This window comes from Hemicordylus capensis, chromosome 1, assembly GCF_027244095.1.
Source record: "Hemicordylus capensis ecotype Gifberg chromosome 1, rHemCap1.1.pri, whole genome shotgun sequence".
Taxonomy (NCBI): Eukaryota; Metazoa; Chordata; class Lepidosauria; order Squamata; family Cordylidae; genus Hemicordylus; species Hemicordylus capensis.
The window spans coordinates 356,207,636-356,221,463 of NC_069657.1; the positions used below are offsets into that span (position 1 = coordinate 356,207,636).

The following is a 13,828-nucleotide window of genomic DNA, read 5'->3' on the forward strand; positions in this document are numbered from 1 at the left end:
TCCTCTCACCAATCCTCACCCTGCCCTCTCCCCACACCCGAAGCAATCATGGACACCCCCACAGACAGCCCAGAGGCGATGGCCCCACAGACCTTAAACAAGCCACTGATAGCAGTCCTGACCACACATCTCAAATAGCCAATCCCGAGGAAAGAGCCACTCTGGGTAGCTGGTCTTAAAGTCCTTCCAAACAGGCTATTGCAGTTGCACCAGGCTGCTGCTGTTGTCTTCACACCAAGCTGCTGCTCATAACTGTCTCCTAATGCTCTGTGTTAAGCCACCTAATGGCGCAGTGAGGAAGTACCTTGCCTAGCGAGCAAGAAGTTGCCAGTTCAAATCCCCACTGCCCCGCTGGTGTGTTTCCCAGTCTATGGGAAACACCTATATCAGGCAGCAACGATATAGGAAGATGCTGAAAGGCATCGTCTCATACTGCTCAAGAGGAGGCAATGGTAAATCCCTCCTGTATTCTACCAAAGACAACCACAGGGCTCTGTGGTCACCAGGAGTCAACACCAACTCGACGGCACAACTTTACCTTTAGTGTTCTCTGTTAACTCATTGTCAAACTTGCCTGGAATATCCAAATAATCTTTCTGCCAATGGGGGCTCAGTTTGCTTGCTTCAAGGCCAAGAGTCACAACAAGGGTGGAATCCCTTATGCTACTGCCAAGAGGTTTGCACCACTGGCATGAGCAGATGTTTTCTAGCAATCACCTGGAGGGGGGAAGAGCAGAGACAAACAGCCAGGGCCACAGCTCAGCAAAACTTCTTCCTTCCCTTCCCCCAGGCTCTAGAGTGCCTAGGGGAAGTGAATGTGTAAGAGAGTCCAGCACAAAGGCTGTCAGTAAGCTGTGCTAGTAACTTCAGTGATTTATGCACTCCTCTGCCATCCTGCCTGCCCTTCCTGAGCCAGTTACATGGTTTGTAGGACATCTCAAGCCCAGCCAAATTGGCAGTGATAAATTCCCATTTCTGCTGTCTCTAGCAGCAGTAGGCATCCGTTCGCTCTGGCATCCTTGTACCATCTGCTCCAGGTTGTATCCCTTCTACACATCTCTTTTAGCACACAATGTATGAAAAAAATATATAGATCAGATTCATTAGTTATTTAATGTGTCAAATGAAATATGAGTTGCATTGCATCTCAGTCTTTGGCAATAATACTTTGGTTGCAGTGAGAGAGAAATTGGTGTCCTCTGTTTAGATAGATAGATAGATAGATAGATAGATAGATAGATAGATAGATAGATAGATATCTAAGATGAATATTTATATTCTGTTTTTCAACAAAAGTTCCCAAAGTGGTTTACATAGAAATAAATAAATAAAACTACACCCTGTCCCCAAAGGGCTCACAATCTAAAAAAGAAACCAGCAACAGGCACTGGAGGGATTCTGTGCTGGGGATGGATAGGGCCAGTTGTTCTCCCCCCTGCTAAATAAAGAGAATCACCACTTTTGAAAGGTGCCTCTTTGCTCAGTTAGCAGGGAACCTTATGTTAAGGTGACATAATGGCTTACATTATCACTTTTAAGAAGTCTATTATTGCTTCTTAAGATTTCTCTGCTTATAATGTTAAGGTTAATTTTCATTTAGTGATGAGAGGGAAAGTGTCCAGATCATTCAATAAGTTCTTGATTAATTCATGATCAAGCAGAATTCTCAAAATTGATTTTTGTTTGTGGTGGCAGTTTGCCTTTTGTAGAAGCAATTCCTTTGATTTGGGACTGGAGGGGTGGGAGGAAAATGCTGCTTTTATTTTATTCCTCTATGCAAATGTCAAGCTTTGAAGTGTGTTGTTTGCAAATAAAAGTAAAAAGGTAAAGTTGCACCGTCAAGTCGGTGTCGACTCCTGGCAACCACAGAGCCCTGTGGTTGTCTTTGGTAGAATTTACCAAAGGAGTTTACCATTGCCATCTCCCGCGCAGTATGAGATGATGCCTTTCAGCATCTTCCTATATCACTGCTGCCCGATATAGGTGTTTCCCATAGTCTGGGAAACATACCAGCAGGGATTTGAACTGGCAACCTTTTGCTTACTAGGCAAGTTATTTCCCTGCTGTGCCATTAGGTGGCTTTTTTGCAAATAGAAAGCATCTATTCTAAACTGAGACAGGACTAGGGGAAAAAGTATATATATGCAATTCGGGATCAGCTAATCTTACTTGGTTAAGTTTTCAAGAGATCTCCCCATCCACTTACTCCACTGTTGGGGACTGGTACCAGTTGTTCCTTTCATTAGAAAACCTGAACTGGTGGTTGTCCAATACCACAGTAATATATTTTCTTTTTCCATCTCCATAGCAATATCTTAGTTTCCACAATGAAAAACCAGAGACAGACAACAGAACTCAATCCAGCCACTGTTCCTCCCACTCTAGCAACTGGGATGGGGCAGGTGGGTGGCGAGATCTCAATAAGCTCCCAGTTGTGATACATCCAAAATAAGAGAACCTCTGTAGTTAATTGGTCCACAAGAAGAATCTTTAATTATACACACTCATTGTTTTGACCATTATTTCGTGTTTCCCCTTAGACCACCTTGCACTAACTTGAAATGGATTACTAACTACCATGATTGTTCACTTCAATGGGCAGAATTTAAAAAATGTTTTGTGTCCTAGACCAGATGAGAAACACAGGTTGCAGGCTGTTCTACCTTGATTTTCAGAGCAGATTTGCAGTCTTAAAAGGCATTGTGAACTCTCTAGTAGTCTGGTCCTTGCTAACTGTTCCTTTATATCTATAATCAAAACAGTAAAGCCTAACTTACTGGAACATCTTGAAGTGTCTTGAATAGAGGAACATACAATAAACCATTCATTGTAAACAATTGTAGTGAATGCCAGACATTTCTAGAATAAGGAAAGCTGTGTAGTTAGGAGATCGCAGGAAGTTTCCATTATATTCATTGTACCTCATCTGTTTTTACCTATTCGAGTGTTCTCATGTTTACTCAGGATATTAATACCCACTGTAAACATAGTAGCTGCAATCTAGAGCTCTCCCACCCACCTTTGGACTCCCTCTGCCAAACAGCTCTCTGAAAGCATTTCATAGGGCATTCTTTCCCTTTCCATAGTTGGTAATGAGGAAGCTCTATCTGATTGCAGTCAACATACCACTGTTTTGTTACCACTTTGCATAGACATCCATCCATGAATGTGTCTGTGAGTCATTGTCACATTCCTTTCTGCCTTGGTGGCTTGTGCATCTGAAGGGATTCTTTACTACATATCCTGTTTTCAGCCCTTCAGAAGATTATGGGCAAGGGGAGCTGACCTGCCAAAAAAACTTTCTAATCCCAGGAGCCTGGTTTTCCAAAGTCTCTGGTTTTCTAGTCCAAATAGGAGCCTTTTTGGGGATCTCTTATGGGAATGTATGTCAGGGTGGAAGGAGCCACACATCATGGCTGAGAGCCATTCCTGGGCATCTAAGAGGAACAACTGCTTGGCCCAATGGACTGTGCATCATAAGGGCATGAAAGATGAGGTCATGTGGGAAACTGGTGTAGCTGAGCTCAAAGGAATGTGAGGTCAAGAAGAAGCCAAATCAGGATTATTGCTATGTAGAGTCATCTGCACCTGTGAGTATGGAGGTGGAGATTTGTAAGGCCAATGAAAAGACTCACACACAAAAGTTTAGAGGAATTCTTTTTTGTTTTCTTTCTCATCCCACACTTCCTCCATTAGCCAGTCATCTTTGCCCATGTGTATTTAATCTTTGACAAACCTGAAAAACTTGTATAGGGAAGTATTTGAGGTTCACAGTTGATGACCAACTGCGGATGAATATTGTGTACACAATACAAGGACTGGTGGGTGGGAGAGGAGAACAGAAGTTTATTATCATTCTGCAGTGCTTTTGAGTAGATCTCCACCATAGATGACCCCAGGTGATTTGTAATTCAATGATTCATAGTACAATAATTTCAGAATCTGCCTTGATGGACACAAAACCCCTCTGTCACATTAAGTTTAAGGTGAACTCAGGAGTGAACAAAAGGATTTTCCAAACCATTATGAAACCACAATTCTAATGTATGTGTTTCTAAGTGTCAGCTTTTATACATGACTGAAACGTCTGCTCTTACTCTTTTGTGATCAAGTTTTCTAGTTGCTTTTAAAGTCATAATATTATAAAATGGAATACCTCTATAAATGTAAGAGAGCCCGTGTATATGTAAGTATATGTATGAGAGAGTTCTAGTTTAAAGAACAATAAAGCAATTGTGTGGATGATCATTTGTAATTACATCCTAAAAAGTCAAGACAGTTGCAAGATCTCTCCCCATCTTCTCCTGCAGCAGATTGAGTGTACTGAAATGGCATCTATATTAACAATAATGAAGCATATCACTTCCCGAGGAGGATGTGCATCCATTATCTTGGTTGTTTCAGCGCTGCACCAAATTAAACTTTGTGAAAGATAGGATTATGATATTAAGGTCAATGTGGATTGTGACAATTAATGTAGCTATTATAGGGTAATGTGTAGCAGAAGATATTCTTACTTATAATGAATGAAGATATCATAAATGATGTAATTAATTTTGATCAAAAGGGCATTTGGCGGCTTAATTCTGTGTGGTTACAATTTACAGTTTAGATCTCAATCTCTAATACTAATTAAGCCAGTATGGAGCCTTCTGACCATGGTGCACCAAAACATATATCTAAACCATGAGCACTTTTTAAGAGCTTTCGCCCTCCATTCAACTTGATCAGATATGTCCTATAATCTTGAAAAGCTTCTTCTACCTACTCAGTACTGCTTTCCTTGAGACAAGTTTCTTGGGGCCTAGGTCGAATAGTTAATTCTGGAGGTTGATTTGAGCCTGAAGCTTTTTCTCTTTTAATATCCTCAGGTGTTCCCAGGACTTCTGGGGTTGTTTGAACTTGTTCTCAAGCTGCCTTCCTGTCCTGTTGGGTGCCACTTACCTCTTCAAAGAGCTGCTCTGCAGCAGCTTAGTTACATACAGTGATCAAAACCTTTTAAAAAATTGTTGCACAGTCTGTATTCGGCATTTGTGGGGTGGAAGAATCTTATTAGTTAAAATAATGAGCTCCATCATAAAATAAAATAATGAACTTTATCAGTGTTTCAAAATCCAGTAAGCAAAATTGAATCCTTTGGGGGTTTTTTGTTTCTTTGTTTGTTTGTTATTTCTGCCCTGTGTAGTAGTGTTTGCTTCCTGCATGAAATTAAAATTTGGCAGCCTCAGCCGTGGTTTTTTTAAAACAGGAAACAAGGGTCTAGGATGAGAATATCCACAAAGGTATGAAACCCCCTCAGAGCAGCAGGTAGCAAAGGTCTCAAATATGTGAGCAAACTGATCTAAGGACTTATTTTTGCTACCAAGGACGTCTGCAAAGTCCAGAATGAAGGCTGATCCTCAAGTTAACTTACTTTATTTTTATTTAATCCATTTCTATCCTGTCTATTGTCCTGTTCCAAACCCACAAAGCTACTCAACCAATCAATCAATCAGCCAACCAAAACAAATATTATAACACCCTAAAAACATTTTTAACCGTCACCCAGATATATGTTCACATTGATCTGGAGGAAGGGGGTGGTGGTAAAACTATTATTTCTGTCTTCTACAACTCAATACATATTCCTCAACTTTAATAAACTGCCCTGTGGTGTACCATGTTCCTCTATTTGTAATTTTTGTAAATTACAGTGTATACTTTGACAATAAAGGGGTAGTTTTTATCCAAAAGTAAAATGTGAATTAAATCCCAAATTAAAATGTGAAACTGAGACTGACCAGTTCAGGGTCAACTTTGTGTGTATGAAAATTTCAGTATTAAGATACCATTGTCTTTGCTGCTATTCTATTCCCATACTGCCAAAGGAAATTATGAAATTATGAATAATTCATAAATTGTAAAATGGGTACGGGGCGAGTTTCTTTGCAGCTGGTGTCATGCTCAGTGCAACATCACAAGCTTGTTGTTTCTGTGGCTTACTTTAGAGTATATTTGGCCCCAATAATCCAGTAAATACCAGATTTTTTATGTATACCTTTTATTTGGGCAAGGGTTTTAAACCATCACTTAAAACCACATTAAATGCACAATAAAATCAGAGAACCAGCACAGAGCTAAATCTAGCCCCAAACCACAGCTCACCCAAAGGCTTTCCAAAATGAAAAACCTTTAAACAAGCATTGGAAAGCAGCAGTGAACTTACCACAATTTCGCTGCAGTGTATACAGTCGCCTTACCGCCTTACCACACAGAGATGCACATCCGTATTTGTCATTAATGATACCATTCCTCTCATTATGAACAACCCCCCAAATAGTAAGACAGCTGGAGTTTGGTGGTGTGTAAACGGAGGGATCTTGCTATTAATCAGGCATGTAGGCCTGCACCTCTGAGTAGCAGACCCAGAATCTGAGCCACATGTAAACAAAACATGCAGCTGGAGAACAGAGGACTGTCTGAATCAACACTACAGTTCAAGGGCTATTGTGGTGGTTTAGAACCTCAGCCATCTTTGTGCTACGTTCTCCTCCTAAACTGCACTGACTGTGCCAAGGTGATCGTCATTGTTGATGGTGTCTTAGGAAGGCATTTGACTTAAGCCTTTGCAAATGTCTCCCAAGTGGCACATATTATGAGGAATGTTAAACCTTTGGCAAAGTCCTTTGCTTTTTAAAATGCTGAAGGGGCTGAGAAAGAGAAACAGATTGAATCGTTCTCAGTGGGCTTTAGAGCAAGTGGAAACCTAGTAAAGCACAGAGGGTGTGGACCAAGAATGCCAGTGATCAGGGCCAGCACTGCAGCTCCTACCATTGGACCAGATTAGATCAGCTGGCCCAGATAATGGTCTGAAAGCACTTGATGTAGTTCAACTGCTGAAGCTAAGGGGGGGTCTCGCCCTGAGAAAGTGAGAGGAGGAGACATCACCTGGAAATCATATGTAAGCCATTTTAAACCCCTGGATGAAGAGCAGGGTCTATCTATATGTCTGTCTTTTTATCTGCCTGTTGCCAACATTCCAAGAAACAGAACTACCAGTGCCTATGTGTGTTTATAAAATTCAGATTCGGATCCGCCTTGATTCGACTTCAACAATGTCAGCTTCAAATTCTGTGGGCTTTGGAAAGGTCAGATATCGGATAGGATTTAAAGTCAGAATTCTGACTTAAATTTTGATTTTCTCCCATAGCCATCAATGGGGAAATCAGTGTGTGTGTGTGGGGGGGATCATCAGTTGGTCCTAAAGCCTTGAAACTGCCATACAGGCTTTCCAAAATGAAAAACCTTTAACCAAGCATTAGAAAGCAGCAGTGAACTTACCACAGTTTCGCTGCAGTGTATACAGTTGCCTTACCGCCTTACCACACAGAGATGCACATCCGTGTTTGTCATTAATGATACCATTCATCTCATTATGAACAACCCCCCAAATCAAGGTCTCATTGAATACATCAATGTGAGCAATGTATATAAAAAAATAAATACATGTAACAATGAAAAACATGTGTACAGAACAGCAGGTTTGTGCAATAAGCATTTACAAATAACCTTACTATCCCCAAAATAAATATACAAGGAATGTCACAACTTGCAGATCAGTCCTCCATAAGATGATCTTCTGAGTATCTAAACATCCAATGTGAATTAAAGCGGAATCAAATTATCCTTGAATAAAGTAAGAATGCAAGTTCCATATCTTATGGGGAGTTGGCATCAACTGCAAGTCACGTATAGGGAATCTCCTTCCTTATCTCTTGCAGCCATATGTGTTTAGAAAGAATTTCTCACTTTCCCTTCTAACCATTAAGGGATTTAAAGGTGTAAAGTCCTATTAATACCTTTTAAAAGGTCTGACTATTCTTGCAATGGTGAAGAAAAAAACTTCCCATGTTCAGAACTGGTGACTCTGTCAAGGCCCTGGTGAATCTCTGGAATGTGGAGACAGCTCAGACTATTGACATGACCAGTCCTAAATGCCTTCTCCGGCTTGGTGGAGCCTGTTCCACTGCTTGGTGCTCCTTGGAGTTTAGGGCAATGATACAACTCGGACAATAGCTAGAGCAACATTGGATGATGACTTGTAATTAATCTGACCAAACACAGCCTAGAGCCCTTTTTAGGGACTATTCTGTGGCAGTGGGGGCAGTGAAGAAATTTTCCCCCCTCTCTGTTGCATCTGCACAGTGTAGCCCAGTGGAGCTATTTTGTGTGGCAAAATCATTGCTTCACGCAGGCCCCCATGTGACAGGGGAAGAAACATCAGCAGCCCTCTGTGGCCAGTTTGCCTATCACTTCGCAGATAAAGTCACTTGCATCCATGCCGATTTGGACTCCAGGATTTTGGCAGTTCCAGGAGACGTGTCTCAGCAACCATCTGTTCCTATTGTGATGGATTCTTTTTAGTTAGTGCAGCCTGAGGAGGTGGACAAGATCCTAGGCAATGTACAGGCAACGTAATGCACTCTGGACCCTTGCCCTTTATGGCTAGTAAAATCTGCCAGAGAAGGAACAGGTAGGTGTTTGGAGCCAATTATTAATACTTCACTAAGGGAGGGCAGGATACCATCGAGCCTCAAGCAGGTGGTGGTAAGACTATTATTTTAAAAGCCCTCCCTTGATTGCACCAACCTTGATAACTATCAGCCTATTTCAAATGTTCCCTTTTAAAGCAAGGTGATAGAGCATGTGGTGTCTGTGCAGCTGCAAAGGGTCTTGGATGATACGGATTATCTAGACCCTTTTCAATCTGGCTTTCATCCTGAGTTTGGGACTGAAACTGCCTTGGTCGCCCTGGTGGATGACCTACATGATGGCCTGGTGGATGAACTAGACCAGTGGAGTGCATTCCTATTGGTTCGGCTGGATCTCTGAGGCATTCGATACCATCTAATATGGTATCCTCTGGACTGCCTCTCAGGTATAGGGATCAGGAGTGGTGCATTGGAGTGGTTCTAGTCCTTTCTTGGGGGGAGGTTCCGGAAGGTGGAAGAGAGTAAGCAGCAAGGTGGCCAAATTGCATATGACACCAAACTATTTAGGGGAGTGAAATCCAAAACAGATTGTGGAGAGCTCCAAAAGGAGCTCTTCAAACTAGGGGAGTAGGCAATAAAATGGCAAATGAAGTTTAGTGTTAACAAGTGTAAAGTTATACATATTGGAGCAAAAAAACCCCAACATAACATATATACTTGAATGGGTATCATTAGGAAGGGGGTTGAAAATAAAACTGCTAATATTATAATGCCCTTATACAAAACTATTGTGCAGCCACATTTGGAATACTGTGTACAGTTCTGGTCACCTTACCTCAGAAAAGGCATTACAGAACTGGAGAAGGCACAGAAGAGGGCAAGCAAAATAATCAGGGTCCTAAAGCACCTTCCTTATGAGGCAAGGCTACAGCACCTGGGGCTTTTTAGTTTAGAAAAAAGACAACTGAAGGGAGACATGATAGAGATCTATAAAATCCTACATGGTGTGAAGAAAGCTGATAGAGAGAAAATAACACTAGAACCAGTGGTCATCCCATGAAACTAATTGCCAAGAAATGTAGGACTGACAAAAGGAAGTACTTTTTCACACAACACATAATTAACCCATGGAATTATCTGCCACAAGATGTGGTGACAGCCACCAGCCTGGATGGCTTTAAGAAGGGTTTAGATAAATTCATGGAAGGCAAGTCTATCAATGGCTACTAGTTTAGTGGCTATAGGCCACCTCCAGTCTAAGAGGCAAATTGCAAGGAACAAGCAGGCTTTTCAGGGGCAAGGACCCCCAACTGAGCAGAGGATGGGTGCTGTGGCTGTGGATGAGTGCATTGCGGGCTGCTGAGAAGTGGCACAGGCTGCCCTTTTGCAAGCAACTTAACAGTATATTTCACAAATCTATTTAGGGATTCCACAGAAACCCAAAACTACTCCCAAGATAATAAGTTCATGTACTGGGATGTTGCCTGAGAAAGATCAAAACTGCAGAACCTAAACTCATGATAACTGCAGCTCTCCTCTATACGTAAAAATGCAATTAAACAATATGAGATTTCAGTGAAACAAACATACTGATTAACGGTTAAAATGCAAGGTTTAGCTGCAATACAGTTGGAAGTAACTACCACCAAGTTAATTCCTCAAGGCTTATAGAGCTGGAGACTTTAAGTACCTATGGTCTTGTTCCACTTTGGGGGGGCGGGGTGCAGGGAGAAAAGATCCAGTTAAAAAAAACAACCCACATGTTTGTGCATTTTAATTTGCAATTTGATTTTTTAACAATATATGAAAATAAGCAACAGCTATTTTTGCTTCTTTTTCTCTGAGAACATGTAAAATCCTCAGGCATCCAGATGTTGTGACATGAACAATCTGATTCTGAATTTTATTTGTTTGGAATTTGGTAGTATTAAATACTTGAGTCATGAAATACAAAATATCAAAGTTTTAACCCTAAGTGAATTTAAAAATCCTTTGATTTTTTCAGAATCTCTAATACCTACATAAGGAAATATACTTAAAGTTTTGTATAATGTTCATATTAATCAGGGGTGGGGGAAGAAAACAATAAAGGGAAGTACAAACATTAGCATCCATTTTCATATCTGCAACACTATTGGCTTCAATAAGCCATTATGTGCAGCTTAGGGAAACTGAGGGTTGGGTCTTATTATATTCCAGTGATGCTGTGATCTTGAATGGATTGGAAGTATTTATAGATAATTTAAAAACTGAGGCTAAGCTATCATATTGTCAACGCATGCTGCTGTTGTAAAATGTAGAAAGCATTCCATTGAAGTGAATGGTTCTCATGCCAGCTGTAGACGTAGAGATAGTGCTGGCTACCATCTGTTGTCTGGAATCTTCATCTGTCAAATGAAGGAATAATGTTGCTCCCTTACATCACAGGAGAATAACAGCAAAACATGCATTGGGTAGTGGATCAAAGATATTAGTGCTTTTGGAGACTTCACAGAACTGTTAAGATTTTTGTTTTGTTTTTTTAATTGTGTGTTCAGCTGTCACAGTACAACAGGTATAGATTTATACATATTAATAGCTGGGCAATATGGAAGCACAGATGAAAGAAATACTGCCTGCCAGACACAGGAAAAAAAATGTCCCCAAAAATGTGTCTGTCATAATGTGCTCAGCACCTGACAAATTACATAATGTCCCAAGATACGGTTACTAAATTTGTTTAGTACTGTTAATTATGAATATTTAATGCAATTTGAATAATATGCTATTAAATGCTGAAATCTTCCTTGTGTTAAAGGTGTGTGGGTGGGTGGTGTGTAAAATATACACATGTATAGAAAGATTGGTCATTTTGCATGATGCCCTTTATAAGACATCTGTCACCCTCTCCAAATCTGCCCTTGTATGTATCTGCTTTCAGTTATGTTCAGTGTACTCAGAAAGTCTCCTGTACTAATCTTGTCCAACTTTGAAGCCACATTGTTCATACATGAGGCTGTCAGACCTGAGTAGTTGCAGATGTCAGCGCACCAATGGCAGGAAGCCAAGAAGATGGATTAAGGGTTAGTCATTGAAAAAATACATGCCAGCACAACTGAGACGCAAGCATTGCCGCACCTCATAAGGAAAATGTGTCGTGACAGGAAATCGATAACCTCTTGGAGGCAATTTTGGTTTGTGAAATATGCTTGATTAATTATGCTGCAGCATGTTTGGCAATGTAGCTTGATCCAGCATTAGCCTAATGCTTTTTGTATGAAGCTGTACAGTAACCACTTTCATAAGTCAAACACGACGGTTTAAGTCAGGGCTTAAAGGTTTAGGGCATAGATTTTAGACTGCTGCTATGGCAGACTTAATTGCATATATTGGTGCTTGCAGATTTCTACTGATCAATCAAAAGCATTTAGTTTAACACAAATGATGGCAAATGAAAATAATACAAGCTTGTTGATCTCTGGAGTGAAGATTTATCAGGCAAAATTTATAAGACATTACATTATTTATTGCCATTTAAATAAAGGAAATACCTTTTAAAACCATATATTACTTTAGATATCATTCAAAACAAAGTTAGGCTTAGGGTGTCTGTTTCCACTAATCCTATAGAATTAATATATTTTGCTTAATTTTTTGTAGTTTTGTAGTTTAAGAAAAAAACCTGCTTAGATTAAAAAGCAGTTTATCAGTTCATCTTATATGCACATTTGTCACTGTATAGTGCATACTGAGGCTGTTCACATGAGCAGTTCTACATGGGCTTGCACAGCCCTTCCTGGGTAGGGCTGCTCATGTGGAGCAGCCCTGTCCCGCTGGGTAGCCCGGATTTTTACCTTCTGCAATTACCAAGGTAGAAGGGCATGAGCACACCCTCCTAGCCTGGTACCCAGTTGTGTGTCTACTTGGGTTGCCTAGAGTGCCCAGATTGCGGGGAAATCCACCAATGCACTGCACTCCTTGCATGCATTGTAGGTTTTCTGGAGGCTAGGCTGTGTTTCCCCAACCTCCAGATCGCCACACTTCTCCAGGCAGTGCTGCTTGTGTGGGCATGCGAGCAGCGCTGCTAAGAAGACGACAAGGATCATCTTGGGGGGAAAGTAGGTGTGATCCTGCCTTCCCCAACCCTGCTCACAGGTCGTGTGAATGACCTTATTGCCTCTTTGGTCCAGACATCTTCATGCACAGCAACAAGCTGTGTGCATGCTACTATTACACACAAAGATCTCCTTGCAGAGAGAGTAGCCAAAGTATCTAAAATGCCAAGAGCATTTCACCTCTCCACCTCTCTCTCCACCATGGCCTCCTGGCAACTGCATGGGACAAATGCCAATTACTATGCTGCTTTACAGTTGTTGTTTTCTCTGTACTTGCCAACTGAGGAGAACACCTCATATAGTCAATGAAATGGACTCTAGTCCACAAAGGTTTGTGCTACATGAATATGTTTGTCTGTAAGATGTCACAAGATGTGTTCTTTTTACTGCAACAGATCAGCACTGCTCCTTTTCTGGAAATTACTATATTATTGCATAACAAAATGCTATATGGGCTGGTTCAGAGGAACAACAGTCTTGCCGCCCAGAGACACAAGTTTGGGCGGGGTATAAATTTGATTAAATAAATAAATAAGGCCAGGCTGTGTTAATACATGTGATAATACCAGGTTGCTGGCACAAACATGCCCACCCAGTGCTCCTCAAGAATGTGTTGATGTGATCGCGGCACATCCTTTAATCACGTGTGAGGGATGATCATCCGAATCACCCCCCTGCATGTGCTTCAAAACCCTGTTAAAACAGAGTTCTGTAGCATGTGTAGAGAGGCAAATCGGACTATCATGTCTCATGCCAGTAAAAGACGTGCCACTATCACATCAACACATCCTTAAGTAACATTGGGCAGGCACATTCACACCGGCACCCTGGCATTATCACATGTAGAACTGCAGTGAGGCTGTTTTTCATCTGAACCAGCCCTGTGGAGTGCAATAACTGCTGCTATGACTTTCTTTTCTTTTCCTATCATGTAACAAGAACTAATATGTGTGTGTTTGGTGTGTGTGGGTGGAGGGGGTCCCCTTCTGTGAACGTATTGATCTTTACCATTTGACTTCAGAGCCATCTGATCCTGGGAGGTCATGTAGCTGCCATAAAACTGAAGAGTTGCTTATGAATAGGAATTATAAATGCTTTGGTCTTGAAGGTAGACTTTCAGACTCTTGTTTGAGATGATCTGATCCTTTCCAGCCTGTCAGCTACAACTGATAGCTGATATTAGGATGTATTTCTGAAAGGTGTGGTGGTTAAGCGAACACAATGCAGAGTCCATACAAAGAAAATGTTTAAAAGCAGTTGACC

The 13,828-nt window shown here is 41.1% G+C and overlaps 1 protein-coding gene across 8 annotated transcripts in view; it reads left to right on the forward strand.

The window, feature by feature from the left end:
• Window positions 1-13,828, forward strand: part of AIG1 (androgen induced 1) — a 133,376-nt gene that overhangs the window by 99,141 nt on the left and 20,407 nt on the right. Inside the window, exon 4 of one of the 8 annotated variants that reach the window (XM_053290241.1) lies at window positions 4,872-5,227. The exons of the other annotated variants lie outside the window; for them this stretch is intronic. Within the exon in view, the coding sequence (XP_053146216.1) occupies window positions 4,872-4,988 (117 nt within the window). The 3' untranslated portion in view covers window positions 4,989-5,227. Of the gene's footprint in view, window positions 1-4,871; window positions 5,228-13,828 lie in introns of those variants that run through there. 8 annotated transcript variants of the gene reach the window in all.